The sequence below is a fragment of the Capra hircus genome, chromosome 10 (assembly GCF_001704415.2).
Source record: "Capra hircus breed San Clemente chromosome 10, ASM170441v1, whole genome shotgun sequence".
NCBI lineage: Eukaryota > Metazoa > Chordata > Mammalia > Artiodactyla > Bovidae > Capra > Capra hircus.
In genome coordinates, this window is record NC_030817.1 from 84,289,102 (window position 1) to 84,303,986 (window position 14,885).

General features: G+C 56.5%; 1 protein-coding gene across 8 annotated transcripts in view; it reads left to right on the top strand.

The window, feature by feature from the left end:
• The window catches only part of TLE3 (transducin like enhancer of split 3), a 49,889-nt gene that overhangs the window by 25,083 nt on the left and 9,921 nt on the right, over positions 1 to 14,885 (top strand). For all 8 annotated transcript variants that reach the window (XM_018053573.1, XM_018053575.1, XM_018053574.1 and 5 more), the window contains exons 7-10: positions 7,043 to 7,247; positions 9,828 to 9,844; positions 13,674 to 13,793; positions 14,684 to 14,734. In XM_018053573.1, the coding sequence (XP_017909062.1) occupies positions 7,043 to 7,247; positions 9,828 to 9,844; positions 13,674 to 13,793; positions 14,684 to 14,734 (393 nt within the window). The remainder of the gene's footprint in view (positions 1 to 7,042; positions 7,248 to 9,827; positions 9,845 to 13,673; positions 13,794 to 14,683; positions 14,735 to 14,885) is intronic.

Here is a 14,885-nt window from a genome sequence, read left to right on the forward strand (position 1 = left end):
GGGGTATCTGACCCAACCCTAATCCACCTCTAAATCCATCCGCCCCATCCTACCGGCTTTTGGTGTCTCCAACAGAGAAGGGGTGGGCTCTGGGGTCACCTTGGCGGCCAGCCTGATGTCTCCCACCTCCCTGGGGGCCTGTCCCTTCCCTGGCACAGATCTGCCCCTCTTTGGCCTCCTGAGGTCAGAGCTGTCTCTGCTGCTCTGTGCTGTGAAGCGTGCTGTGGCTTTCGGGTCTGGGCCTTGCTGGCCTGTGCGCTGAGCTGCCTGGCTGAGCATCCATCAGGGACCTGTGTGAAGTCCAGCCAGGACCGCTGGCCAGGTCTCCCTCACTGAGTGTGCGTCCCCAGAGGGACTTTTGGACAATATACATTCCAGGGCACCCCCCTCAGAATTCTTTTCCATCAGTCTAGGGTGGGACTGGGAGTCTGTGTTTTTGTGTTTTTTCCAGATCATTCTGAACCATAGTCTGGCTTGGGAAGCAGTAGACGGGTTGGCTAGGGTCTCTCTAGCCCTTTGATTGGTCTTCAGTCCTCTTCTTGTCCTTAAGTACAGTCATTATTTCAAGGTGGAATTAAAGGTGCAGAATGTTCTGGCTTGCTGGGATGAATGATGTCACTGGGCTCTTGATTCTGCGGAGAAACCTGGGGCCCTCTGTTCTAGTTCCACTTTTTCTCCGTGTGACCTCAGGCAGATCCCATCTTTTCCTCGCACCCTAGTTTCTGCATCTGTTACAGGAGAGGGGTGAACCAGCTCACCTCTTTGGGCCAGGACTGCTGGGAGAGCAGGGTCGGAGAGACAGAGTGATGCTGGTGGATCCTCACCCTTCGTCATGTCAGTGGCACCCGTGATGGTTATGGGCTTCTGTCCTTCTGGCCTGAGTTGCCTGCGGAGGGGCTGGGCAGGGCAGCTGGCCTGGTCTGAATCCTGGCAGTGCCGGGGGAGGGGCAGACCCTCACCTGCTGTGCAGGAGGAGCGGAGGGGAGGCCGGGAAGGAGAACATGAGTGGGTGGTAACTGTTTCTAGCCAGTGATCTGGGAGGCAGAGCTCCCAGCAAGAAAACTGTAATATTGTACAGTTTGAAGTCTCCTCGGAGACCACCCAGCCCAGGGTCCTGCAGCCTCTAGGCTCATGAACTTTGAGCCCGGGTGCTTTGTGAGGATGCACGGGAGGGCATTCAGCAGCAGCCCTGGTCTCCACCCACTGGATGCTGGTGACCTCCACACACAGTTGTGACACCCCACAATGTTTCCAGACATTGCAAGATGTCCCAGTGGGGGACCTGGGGGCAGTGCATGAAAGGGCCCGAGGTAGAGAGTGACTGATTCAACTGATGCCCTTGCTTTATAGAGGCTGGGAGTGACAGCCAGTCACACAGGGTTCAGGAGCAAAGTCAGGCCAGACGCCCCAGGCTGGCTTTCAGCCCAGGGCTCCTCCCCTGCCACCTCCTGCCCAGTCCGGCCCTGGTGTGGGGCCAGTGTCCTCCTCAGTGGTCAGTTCACAGCTAGATGGCCGTGCTGAGAGTGGTAGGCAAGGGCTCAGGGTGGGAAGTGCCTTCTCTGAAGTTTCTCCTCTCCCAGCCCCTTGCCCCCATCCATACTGTAGGCCCAGCCCTCCCACCCCTGCCGTGGCCACAGTGAGGTCCCCTCTCCCCCCCCCCCCCACCTCCCCCTTTGGAATTAAAATCCTCTTACGAAAATAGTTTTTGTTTTTTTTTAAAGTTCTAAGAAAGAGTGGAATTGGGAAGAAGCACTGCTTGGATTAGCTTTGCTTCTTTCAAGGAGTATTTAGGAAGCTACACGTTAGGTCAAGGCAGCTCAAGGCAGATATTGGAATTCAATTAAAGCCAACGAGTGGGGCCTGTGACCCCCATTTTCGAGGTAATTGCTTCTTCAGCTCTGAGTGAACGCAGCCGTCGCCCTGTCATTAAGCAGGCAGCCATCTAATCGCTGTGCCTGACAGAGCCTCACAAGGCAGGAATTACGGACAGGCTCTCGAGCCGGGGCATCCCGAGAAGGAGGGAGAGGGAGAGCGGGCTTGTGGCCGGCTGACTCAGGAAAGTGATGGAGAGGAAGGTGGGGAGGGGCCTGGAGTCCTGCCTCAGCAGTAAAGGGCAGGGAAGGGAGGGCCCAGGAGCCCCCGATGGCAGCTGGTGCCTGCCCCATGGCACAGCTGGATTTGCCCCTCTGCGGGAAGGAGTGGCCCGGCCTCCTGATCTGGGAGCTGGGTGGCTCGTGCAAGTCACCTAGTTCCTCCAGGCCTGTTACTCCATCTGTGGAAAGGTGAAGGGCTGGGCAAGTGTCGAATGATGTCCCCGCTAAAGTCAGTCGTCTGGGGCTCTCTTGGGCATGGGGTGGAAGGATTCTGCCTTCGTGCCTTGGCTTATATCAGAGAGAGGTGAGAGATCAGGTATCTGGCAAGCCTAATCACTGGCGTGCCTGCAGTGAGGGGCATGTTTATCACACAGGTTAGAGGATTTCTAGGGTCTCCCCTCCAGGTGAGAGAGGCCAGGGTCTAGCATCAACTTGGTGTGAGGTGAGAGGGGATGGAGGGACTGACAGAGGCCCAGGCTTGTTGGTCTGCGGGGCCACTGGGAACTCATATCCATCTGGGGAAGGCAGGCCTGAAGGTGTGTGTGTGAGCTCATGAAGGGCCTACGAAACCCGGTTACTGCAGACCTGATCCACACCCTCTCTTCTTGGATCCAGGTTATTAGGGGATCCTTACACAGTCAAAAGATGGCTGAGCATGGTGGCGGGGGGCAGAGTTTTGTCCCTTGGTCAGCAACTTACAAAAGGTCTCCCTGGGCAGGTTAGACGCAGTGAGCTGATGGTACCCACCACTTCCAGAGCTCACGTTTCGGTTTGCCCCAGTGGCTCCAGGTCCTGCGGGTGGAGGGGTGTGCACCCCACTTGCTGCTGTTCAGTTGCTCAGTCACATCCGACTCCTTGCGAACCCGTGGCCTGCAGCACACCAGGCTTCCCTGTGCTTCACTGTCCCCTGGAGTTTGCTCGGTCATGTCCACTGAAGTCAGTGATGTTATCTAAACGTCTCATCCTCTGCCACCCCCTTATCTTGCCCTCAGTCTTTCTCAGCATCAGGGTCTTTTGCAATGAGTCGGCTCTTCACGTCAAGTGGCCAGCTCACCCCACTTGCCTACCGACAATTTGGGCTGTGTTCCCTTGAAAATTATTAGTGGAAGAGATATTATAAAGTGTTGATAGGTTTTCTTTCTGTACTGGACTATAGTTGATTTTCAGTGTTATGTTAGTTTCGAGTGTATAGCAGTGATTCGGTTATACATACACATGTATCTCTTCTTGTTCAAACTCTTTCCCCATAGGTTATTATAGAATATTGAGCAGCGATCCCTGTGCTATACAGTGGGTCCTTGTTGGTGGTTACTTTCTTTTTTTCAGGTTAGGTAGGGGTGGGGTGAGGAAGAGGGAGGTTGTAGCTTGTCACAAATCGCACAGTGTGCTGAAGCCAGTCCTGAGGTTCTTGCATTCCCTCCACAAAGCTGATGAACTGGGTTTGGTTGACAAGGGGTGTAGAAAGGGAGCCTTAGAATGAATGCATCCTTTTCTCTCAGCCGGGGGCCATGGTAGAGAAAAGTCACGCTGGGCTTGAGTTCTGGCTCTGGTCTCTTTGGCTTCGCAGAGTCATTTCACCCCTCTGAGCCTGTCCCTGTCTGGGAAATGGAGTAACAGCATTGCTGTGAGCCCTCCCAGCTGTAGTAGAGCACAGAGGCACAGTTTCACCTGGAGCTGGGGGGCCACTTCTGTGGGCAAGAAGTAGAAGGACCAGGCAGAGGTCGGGGCTGCTCTCCTCTCCCCTGGGAGGCGAGGAGTCTCCATCTCATACAGCTAGGGCGTCCTCAGTGGGTCTCGGCCCTGGAAAGACTTAGCCCACTTCGCTAGGTTTAACCCAAATCATGAACCTGAGAAGCGAAGCCTTAAATCAGGTAGCAGAGGCATGAAGCGTGATGTGCACAACCCAGTTACACAGACTCGGCCAGCAAGGGCCTCCCCGTCAGCGTGCCCTGTGAGTGAGTAGCCCTGTGTTCTGAGGCCAGGACCTGGGCACTTGGCACCCATGAGGAGGGCAGGAACACACGCCTGCCTCTGGGATGTGTCTCTGACAGGCTGCTATTCTGGCATGAGGAGGGGGCGCTCGTGAGGGGCCTTGCCCCCTGGTTGGGTGTTTGAGGGGGATTGTTGACTTCTTTCGCTTCATGGACAGAGAGATCCTGGTCTTAGAGGGGACAGTGGAAGCTGGAGACAGGCAGCTGCAGAGGTGAGCCCAGTGCTGCCTCGGATGGGGGCTCGATCCCGTTTCTCCCCGGTTGAGAACCCCGTCACCCTCCCACTCGGATGTCACTGTGTTTCCTCCCCTCGTCCTCTGAAGTCAAAGATGTGTCATGGGGGCAGGAAAGCAGCCTGAGGATGGCTGTGCCCTGCCTGCGATGCTGGGATGGAGAGACAGGTGGAACACTGCCAGCCGCCCCACTTTGGAGAAGATTTTTTTCTCACTCTCTGTCACAACCAGGATGCTTGTCAGCAGACCCTTGACCCAACAAGCCCTGGCATCTGTCCTCGCCCTGAGAGAGAAGCCTCGGAGGTCGGCTGTCTGTCCTTGCCTCCTGGAGCCTGTTGGACTGCTCCTGACCGTGCCTTCCATCCATCCAGAGCAGACCTCGGGGGAATTTCTGGCTGTGCAGGAGGTCCTGCTCTTGTGCTTGAAGATGAGAGGTACATGGAAGCTGCCTTTCCTCTGTTGCAAAGAAGACATACCTGCTTCATGGGCCACTGCAGAAAACCACCGTCTCCACCTTGGAAGCTAAACAGCTTTGAAAGCCAGTGTCTTCCAGACAGACACCGCAACTGCAATTATAGACTCTGTTACAAGTTTCTGGTGTTGGTTCACTGGCTCACCTTTCAGGAAGCAGGATGCCCCACTGACGCTCTTCGTCCCAACTAACTGTTCAAGCTGCACCTCCTTGGGCCTTGCCTCTGGGGGGTGGATGGCTTTAGGGTAGACACCTCCACTTTGTGTCTGCTCTGGCGTCTCAGGGCAGACAACCCGGACCAGTGCCCACCAGCAGCTTCCATAAACTTCCCACCAAGAGACGTCCCAGGTCTTGAGCAGTGGCTGTGGTCCCAGGCTTTTCTCCCTACACTGAAAAATGAGCCCTGCAGGGCTAGGAGTGTAGTACCTCAGTTTCCTCATTTGCAAAGTGGGGATCATGAATTTGAGGGTGCACAAGGCTGGCAGTTTGCAGTTTAGTTGGGGAAGAGCAGGTCTCTTAACGTGTGCTCTGTACTCAGACACTCAGTCGTGTCCAACTCTCTGCGATCCCATGAGCTCTAGCCCACCAGGCTTCTCTGTCCAGGGGCTCTCCTGGTGAGAATACTGGAGCGGGGTGCTATTTCCTCCGCCAGGGGATCTTCCTTACCCAGGTCTCCTGCATTGCAGGCAGATTCTTTACTTGGGAAGCCATTTGGGAAACTCTTAACCCCTGATCTCAAATACCCTTACTGCCTCTTGGAGCTGCGTGTCCATCCAGAGCCGTGGGCCTTCACTGTAGTCTGTCATCTGTCAGCAGTGGCCAGAGAGCCACGGTTCACACTGACAGGTGGGCTTGTCAGGCTTTGGCTCTCTGTCACCCCCGTAAACTCTTTTTGCCCGGGGATAGGGGGTCTCCTTAGGAGCAGCCTTTGGATGATGTTGGTAGTTGACCCTATTCCAGCCCTTGAGTACCAGTTCGCCGTCTTTAAAGTGGGCACAACCCCTCTGCCAGGTAGTTGAAAGGGTCAGAGATAATATTTGGAAAGGGCCCAGGCATTCTTTCAGGCATTCAGTAAATTTCCATCCCCTCTCCCCTCGTGCTTGTTGAAAGGAAAGACATATGTATAACCCGAGGCCACAGTCACTCCCAAGAAATGTTTCAATCTCTATGAAATAGAGACGTTGGTCATGGCGTAGTCAGCGGCACAGTGCCCACGGTTCTTAAGATTGATGAAGGGTGTTTTGTCTTGGCTGCTGGGGGAGAGCAAGGGGACGGGGGAAGAGAAGACCCTGAGACCAGTGCTGGGTTGAGGAGTTCGGGACATCCACGGAGCAGAATCCTTGACTTGGGATTGTTGTCCTTGCTATTGATGGTAGTCGTCATTGCGCGTGCCTAGTCCTGTCCGACTCTGGGACCCCGTGGACTGTGGCCCTCCAGGCTTCTCCATCCATGGGATTTTCCAGGCAAGAATACTGGCATGTGTTGCCATTTCCTTCTCCATCTATTGATGATAATAACTGAATTAATACCTGTCTAGATTTGGGGAAAGTAGGGGAGAAGGGGGCCCATGGAAAGCCCTCTGGTAGATGTTCGCTATTGTTAAGAGATCACTTAGTGACCTACCTGAGGTCACCCAGCTAGTAAGTGCCAGGGCTGAGATTTGAATCCAGATCTGTCTTAATTCCAAAGCCCTCCTCTTCACCCTGTTCTCTGCTCTCCTGTTCAGTGGCCTTGGTTCTCATTCCTCTGGCCCCAAACTCTTCCTGATCCCAGGACTCTTCTGCTGTGTGCTGCTCTTGCTCTGAAAGACAGGCGCGGAGTTCTTCAGAATTAGGGAATCTTCCCCAGGGCTGGGGATAAGGGTGGGAGACGCTGGCTGCTGACGTTCGCAGGCATGTAAGCATGAGCAAATCTGTGACTGCTGGGAGCTTAAAAGTGGATTGCCCTCCACAGAGAGGGAGCCCTGATGACTGTGGTTTTTAAATGCATGCTTTATTTATCTTGGGCTGGGAATCATACATTGAGAAATTCTGTCCTGGTTGGGGAGGAGGTGGTGTTTGCCATCATAAATCTTGTGTCTAAATTGCAGTCCATTAACAGACTTCCTCCAGCATGACAGCATGTGGCCTGAGCTGGGGATGAGGCTTTGGGGGGGTGCGTGTTCCCCTGCTGCCTCCTGGAGGAGCGAGAGGGCTGGCCTAGGCCTCTCCCGCCCTGCTGGCTCGGCCGTGCTCACCACCCACTTCATTGCAGCAACAGCAGCTCCAGGCGCAGCACCTCTCCCATGCCACACACGGCCCCCCGGTCCAGCTGCCACCCCACCCGTCAGGCCTCCAGCCTCCAGGGATCCCCCCAGTAACGGGGAGCAGCTCGGGGCTGCTGGCACTTGGTGCACTGGGCAGCCAGGCCCACCTGTCAGTGAAGGACGAGAAGAACCACCATGAGCTGGACCACAGAGGTGCGACCCGGGGCCAGGGCAGGGGCAAGGGCGGGGGTGTGGTGTGGGCACAGGCTCTGAGCCTGTGTGGCCCTGCTGTGAGCGGACACAGCGAATGCTGTCACCCGAGGACCAGGAGTTAGCAAGCCTTGGAGCCATCCATCAGTGAAGTTCCTGGTGTTTGGAAACCAGAGCCCCATCCCCCAGGCCCACCCCCCAATCCCTGAGGTGTACCCACTCTTCTCTGCCCTGGAAGTCATCTGGTCCTTTCATGCTGGAGTACCTTTCCATTTTCCTAGCTATATCCTGCCCATACTCCAAGGGGGTCAGCCCCAGTCCCATTCCTTCAGGCGGCCCTCCTGGCCAAGCTGAGAGTTTTTCAAATTCCCAGAGGAGTTTAAGAGTTGGGGTCCCAAGACCTCTGTTGCCATCATCTTCTATCCTTCCCTGAAAAATGTTTCATCCTCACAGAGATCATTAGCCCTCTGAGGACAGAGGCCAAGTTCCCAGGTGTCTAACCCATAGAGGGTCCTTGGAAAAGGCACCAATTGACTCTCAAGTAAAGGCTTGTTAGGGGCTGCACGCTACGCAGAGACAGTGCTGGTGCTGCTGCAGGGAGAGGACTGGGGAGATGGGAGAGGACTGGGGAGATGGGAGAGGACTGGGGAGATGGGAGAGGACTGGGGAGATGGGAGAGGACTGGGGAGATGGGAGAGGACTGGGGAGATGGGAGAGGACTGGGGAGATGGGAGAGGACTGGCGAGGTGGGAGTGGACTGGCGAGATGGGAGAGGACTGGCGAGATGGGAGAGGACTGGGGAGATGGGAGAGGACTGGCGAGATGGGAGAGGACTGGCGAGATGGGAGAGGACTGGCGAGGTGGGAGAGGACTGGCGAGGTGGGAGAGGACTGGCGAGATGGGAGAGGACTGGCGAGGTGGGAGAGGACTGGCGAGGTGGGAGAGGACTGGGGAGGTGGGAGAGGACTGGGGAGGTGGGAGAGGACTGGCGAGGTGGGAGAGGACTGGGGAGATGGGAGAGGACTGGCGAGATGGGAGAGGACTGGGGAGATGGGAGAGGACTGGGGAGATGGGAGAGGACTGGCGAGATGGGAGAGGACTGGGGAGGTGGGAGAGGACTGGGGAGGTGGGAGAGGACTGGGGAGGTGGGAGAGGACTGGCGAGGTGGGAGAGGACTGGGGAGATGGGAGAGGACTGGGGAGGTGGGAGAGGACTGGGGAGGTGGGAGAGGACTGGGGAGGTGGGAGAGGACTGGGGAGGTGGGAGAGGACTGGGGAGGTGGGAGAGGACTGGGGAGGTGGGAGAGGACTGGGGAGGTGGGAGAGGACTGGCGAGGTGGGAGAGGACTGGCGAGGTGGGAGAGGACTGGCGAGGTGGGAGAGGACTGGCGAGGTGGGAGAGGACTGGGGAGGTGGGAGAGGACTGGGGAGGTGGGAGAGGACTGGCGAGGTGGGAGAGGACTGGGGAGGTGGGAGAGGACTGGGGAGGTGGGAGAGGACTGGCGAGGTGGGAGAGGACTGGCGAGGTGGGAGAGGACTGGGGAGGTGGGAGAGGACTGGGGAGGTGGGAGAGGACTGGGGAGGTGGGAGAGGACTGGCGAGGTGGGAGAGGACTGGCGAGGTGGGAGAGGACTGGGGAGGTGGGATGAGAACGCCCCTGTCCTTCACTCAGCCCTTCCCGCAAGGAAGCTGTGGGGCATCAGGAGCGCTTAGTTTTATCGGGATGGGAAAGGGCCTGGCTTCCTAGCAGACCCTTTGCAAATAGGACCACCCTGTGTGGTCTGCCCGCAGATGTTTTTTTCTAGCTTTATTGATACGTAATTGACACATAGCATCGCATTTAAGGTGTACCACGTGATGGTTTGATTTATGCTTAGATATGGGCACAGGCCAGTGCCCTATGGGCATGAGGGCCTTGGAGTGTCACCATCCTACCCAGGCCGGGGCTGGGGAGCGGTAGCAGGTCCTGGGAACTGAGACTGAGATTTCTGTCTCTGCCTTACCCTCCCGGCAGAGGAAGAGGGCCTCTCCGCAGCAGACAGGAGGACCAGGGAGCTAGTGCTTGACTGGGCAGATAATCAGAGGCCTCTGCTTCCAGGGGCTTCTTGGCAAAGGAACAGAGAAAGGTGATAATTAAAAACAACACTATACCAAAAAACCACTCCCATAATTAATTTTAAAAAAATAACAATAGTGTTCTCAACTCTCAGATCCTATGGATATTTTATATAGCACGATCCTTCCCAAGCTTGTGGCTTTAAAAACTGCTGACCAGTAATCTTGGCACCCTTCTCAGCATGGCAGGGAGAGCTAGGCCACAGAGCCCCCTGCAGCCCCACCCAGGCCTGGTGGCCCGGAGAAGCAATGGAATTGGGGCGGTTAATTTCCAAACTGAGAGACGTCACCTAATGGCTCTGCCTTGGCTGACCCAGGGTGACTCAGAGAGCCAGGCCACTGCCCATTTTAAAACCCGTGAACTAGCAAAGCGTAAAAGCCAGCTGGACGAAACTGACCTTGCTTTCTTTTTGTTTTTCTGTGTTGTGGGACCCGACCCTCCTCCTTTCCTGGCCTTCTGTCCCTGAAGAGAGAGAATCCAGTGCGGTAAGTGCTGGCACTCTGGGGCCTGTGGGGTGCGTTTGGCGTGCAGGGTACTTGGGGTGCCCTGTGTGGGCTCCTGGGGGTGGCTGGGTATTGTCAGGAAATAAGAGCTGTTGTCACCTGTTGCTTGACCTTTACTTGGGCAAGCTTTTACGTCTCCAGGCTTTAGGGCCGTTATTTGTCAAATGAAGATTTGGGCTAAGTGAGCTGTGGCTAACCCCCTTTTTATATAAGAGGTGATTACTGGAGAGGCCAGCCGGCCAGCCCTGGGTCCTACAAGGGGGGTTGTGGAGTCACGGGGCTGACCCCAGAGCTCGGGACCCTGGCGTCCCTCCCTCATTTGGGGCTGGAGTCCCTCCCTGTCCCCCAGGTTGGCCGTCTCCTATATGATCCTGTATCCTCTATTTCCTCCCAGCACCTGAGGTTTCTCCCTGTTGCAGGCTTTAACTTGGTTTAAGAAGTGCTCACAAGCGAGCATTAAGGCCAGGCTGCCTGCGTGTCTGCCAGCTCTGAGATTTGCCGTAAATCTTTCTGATCACACTGAGGCTCAGAGGTTCTGTTTCAAGTGAATAAGCCTTCTGAATAAGCGCAGTGGAGTCTGGATAAAAAAATCCTCCAGCGATTAGCAAAGCTATTTTATTCCTCATCGCCGTCCTTGTATCTGGGGCCATCTAATCTGTTAGGATGGCTTCGGTTATTACCTCGTGTTAAGTAGGACTTGGAAGGTCAGGCAGTTAACTAACCATCTAAACAGCAGCTTCCTCGGGTGGCTTCTCCATCTCGACCCACGTCCCCTCCCCAGCCCTCCACTGGGCTGACTCTGAACCTCCCGTCAGCAGCCGTGCCCACGTCCGTCCCCTCTCTGCTTGCCTGTGTGCCCGGAAGTCCAGGTCATTTGGGCCCAGGAATGGCTAGGAACCTCAGAAAGGAGCAGCTGAAGCTGCAGACCCATTCTGATAGCTTTCGTGTTGATCCCAGGGACCCTTTTTGGAGAGGTAGTTTGCCTAGACAGGAAGAGGGCTGGGCTGGACACCTCAAGGCTCAGCCTGGTCCTGGCTTCATGGGACGTTGGGTAGCCCTCTCGGCCTCTCCCAGCCTCAGTTTCTCCATCTGTAATATGGGAATATTCCTGCTCAGCCAGCCTCTCTGCTTAGTTAGGAAGACCCCACTTAGCACAGGACCCAGGACCCAGCTTTACCTGCTTACCACGGACTTGCCACAGAGAGCAGTGGCTGCTCAATCCCTTCACTGCCTTCAGATGTCCTCATCCTCATCTCTCTTGGCCTTGGCTTTGCGCCCTCTCTGTGAATGCTTTCTCCTAAAGAATCCCACGAGGAGCCCCCAAGATTGGGGCACTTCACAGTGCTCTCCGATGTTGAGACTCAGGGCAGAGGGGCCCCTGGAGAGTTCAGTGGAAATGAATGGGGTCACCGTCCTTGGCGGGAGGGCTGTGGGCCGTAGGGGCTCACACGTGTGCGTGCAGCCATGGTGTCGGGGGGAGTGGAAATGAACGTAATCAGCCCTTTGGAAACCAGGTTGTCAACAGATGAGGCCCCGGCAGGAAAGACAGGGCCATGTCGGAGTGGGAGGGGGGCCGACTGGCCGGGCTGGAAGCTGTCCCAGAGGGGTTAGTCTGGAGTCCAATTAGAGGTAGCTTCATTCATATTTCCTTGCCTAGCCGAAGCAATAAAAAATACTTAGTTTTTTGGCTGCCTGCCAGCCAGAGGCGGGCTGGATCGATGCCGCTAAACGCCTGACATGACTCTCCTCCGGTAGCAGCGAGGCTTTGCAGCTGACTGCAGAAGAAAGAGCCCGCTGTTCTCCGAGCCGCGGCCTGGGTCGCGGGGGGAAACAGGAGCGGCCGCACACCCCCCCTCTCCTTGCTACCCACGCAAGAGCAGAGGGGCTGGGAGCGTTTCTGCTTAGCACAGGGTGGCCGCCGTCGGAGGAAATGGAATGAAATGACAGTGATTTTTCTGCCGGCGCTCGCCGCGGCTAATTGAATTGCGGCTGTGCGTGCGTCGCTGCCGCGCCTGCCCAGCTGCGGGGAAGGTTGAAGCTGCACTTCCATTATAACCTCCGTATTTTCTTCAAGGCTTGATAACTCTGCCATTTTAATTTGCTTCAGGCAGAAGCTTGGCAGGGAAGGGCTGCCCAGAAACCGGCTTAGGGGAGGAAATGAAGTTCTGCGGCTCCTTCCCGCACCGCTCCCCGCAGAACGCCAGACCCTGCCTCTGGGGGAAGTGGGGAGACTTTCCATCTGCCTCTGGAAGGCCTCCTCCTTTGAGGAGACATCTCTGCAGGTCCCCGCGTAGGCTTGTCACACTCCCCTGGGCACGGGGGAGGATGGACTGGACCTTGCTCCCCGCCCTGCCCCAGCTGGGCGGTCAGCTGCTGGGGGCAGGGACTGCATCGTGTTCACTCATGCACACGTGCATCCCGCCTCAGGCCTGATCCAGCGCAGGTGCACAGGAGAGGGTGCCGAGTGACGCGGGGGAAGGTCTGGTGCCGTCTCTGGTATTGTTGTTGTTTGGTCCCTCAGTTGTGTCCCACTCTGTTGCGACCCCATGGACTGTAGCTGCCTGGCTCCTCCCCTTCATGGCATTCTCCAGGCAAGAATACTGGAATAGGTTGCCATTCCCTTCTGCAGGGGATCTTTCCAACCCAGGGGATGAACCTGTGTCTCCTGCATCGGCAGGTGGATTCTTTACCACTGAGCCACCAGTGTGGTCTCTTAGGAAGGGACAAACCTCAGCGGTCCCCTAGAGGGGGTTGTGGTATCTTTCCTTTGGCAGAGAGGTTTGCTGGCAGGCACCCCTGCCCATCGCACCTCCCTGCCTGCTCCCAGCCCGGTGTTGGAGGCCACGTGATGCCTGTCGCTCCTACTCACCCTCGCACCACCAGCTGGAGTCCTTCCCTGAGAGAAGCTCTCAACTTCCGCTCCATCCTCAGACCACTGGCATTGTCTCTCCTGCCTTACCTTGTTAGGCCACCTTCCCTCTTCCCAGGCCATAAATTCCAAACTCTTCTCATCCTCATTTGCTTTGTAGTTGAAGGGAGAACTCATTAGTCCTTTCCAGGCATGAAAACCTCGGGTTTTCTTCAAGTTGCCTCCTGCTGGGGGACCTTGGGCACGTTTCCCATCGTCTCGGGACCTGGACTTGGCCATCATCACAGAGGGGAGGGGAATTCTACCTGCCCTCTCTGCCTTTTCCCATCTTCAGAGGGAGAGGCTTCATGACGTTGTGTTTTCTGCTTCATTGCAACCCTGGTGTTTCTCTCTAAGATTGCGGGAGGCCAAGCCGTCACAGAAGGGCATTCGCACAAGATGCCTGTTGCGTACCTGCGCTGGGGAGACCTGTTGGCACCTGGCAGTTACCCTGCCTGTCGGTCCCCACTTCCTGTCAGGTTTAGCAGATGAGGTATTGTGCATAGCCCCAGTTTGTCGGCTCAGATCTGTCTTCAAGACTCTGTACTAATTTTCAGCTTATCCGTTCTTTGAGCACAGAGGGGTGGAAGAGGAGATAGGTGCGACCCCGCCTTCATGAAGCACGCAGGGTCATAGGCCAGAGGCCAATGGCTCATGCAAGGTTAATTATCTAACAGCAGCGGCATTGCTACAGTAGAGAACTGTCATGCTCTCAGGGCCTCAGGAACCAAAATCTGAGGAACCAAATCTGGAGAGTTGGGAGGGCATCCCTCCCTGGAGAGGCTGCTGGAGCCAAGACCTGCAGGACACACAGAGCACCTCGACTGACCTTCCAGGTCACCCCACTGAGCTAAATCGATGCCTGAATGAAATGTTCACACTAAGTCTCCTCCTTGCTTCCAGAATAACTCAGTGTCGCCCTCAGAAAGCCTGCGAGCTAGTGAGAAGCACCGGGGATCTGCGGACTACAGCATGGAAGCCAAGAAGCGGAAAGCAGAGGAGAAGGACAGTTTAAGCCGATACGTACGTCCGGGGGCTCCCCTGGGGTTTGTGTTGGGTCGGCCGGGCTGAAGGAGAAGCCCTCTTCCGCCCCAGGGCCTGGTTGTGGAAGAGTCAGGTACAGGTGGAGGAGGAGAGGTGGCCCACTGAGGAGGGCAGGTGGCCTGGGCATGGGAAGCCTGCATTGATCAGTGCGCTGTGAGCATATGGGCCACAGCCAGGAGGGAGTGAGCAGAGAGGTCCTCCTGGGCCCTGTGGGGTCTGGGGAGAGTTAGGGGCCCCTCCCTAGATGGACCTGCAACCCCGTGCTACCATCACGGCCCCCTCAGAATCTGTGGGCTGCCCTTATACTTTAACCCTGCAGGTGGCCACAGTTTCTGCTCTGTGCCAGGCTGGGCAGGGCTGAGAGCTGGGGCAGAGGGCAGGGGGCAATGTGGTTTGGGAGCCAGTGCCCTTGGGCCCAGCCCTCCCTGTCCAGCCACTTGGCTGCTCTGGGGCTTTGGGCATATCATGCAGCCAAAGCCTCAGCTGCGTTTCTGGGAGATGAGGCTAATCACCCCTCCCACACCATGATGGAAATGATGGAATGAGACCAGCGCACGTACAAGTGATGGTGGATGTCAGGCCAGCTAGAGAGAGGTGTCTGGCTCCAGAGGGACAAGTTAAAGGGAGCTTAGAAATATAATGGGGCAGGTGTGGGTGAGGCTGCCAGTAGCTGTGGGAGCCGAATGAACCCGGGTCCAGGAGGCTGCTCTAGCAAACAGCAGAGGGGAGGCCGCCACTGGTGGGGCCGAGTGGGGACAGTGTGGACTTTGGGGTTTGGCTGAGGTTCAGCTCCTGGCTGGTGGAAATGGGATGGTTTGGGCTCAGTCTGGGGTGGGTGTGGCCTCTCACTGGCTTCTCTCTCCATGCAGGATAGTGACGGGGACAAGAGTGATGACCTAGTGGTGGACGTTTCCAATGAGGTGAGGGCATTTCCCGGTCACAGGGCGGCTCTCTGTGTGGGGAGTTAGAGATGGTTCCTGTCCCGGGTGGGAGCAGTTGTGTCTCTGCTGTTGCACCCTCACCGGCAGCCCCAGCTGGGCTTGACGCCTTTGGGTTGGGGGCGTCAGGCTG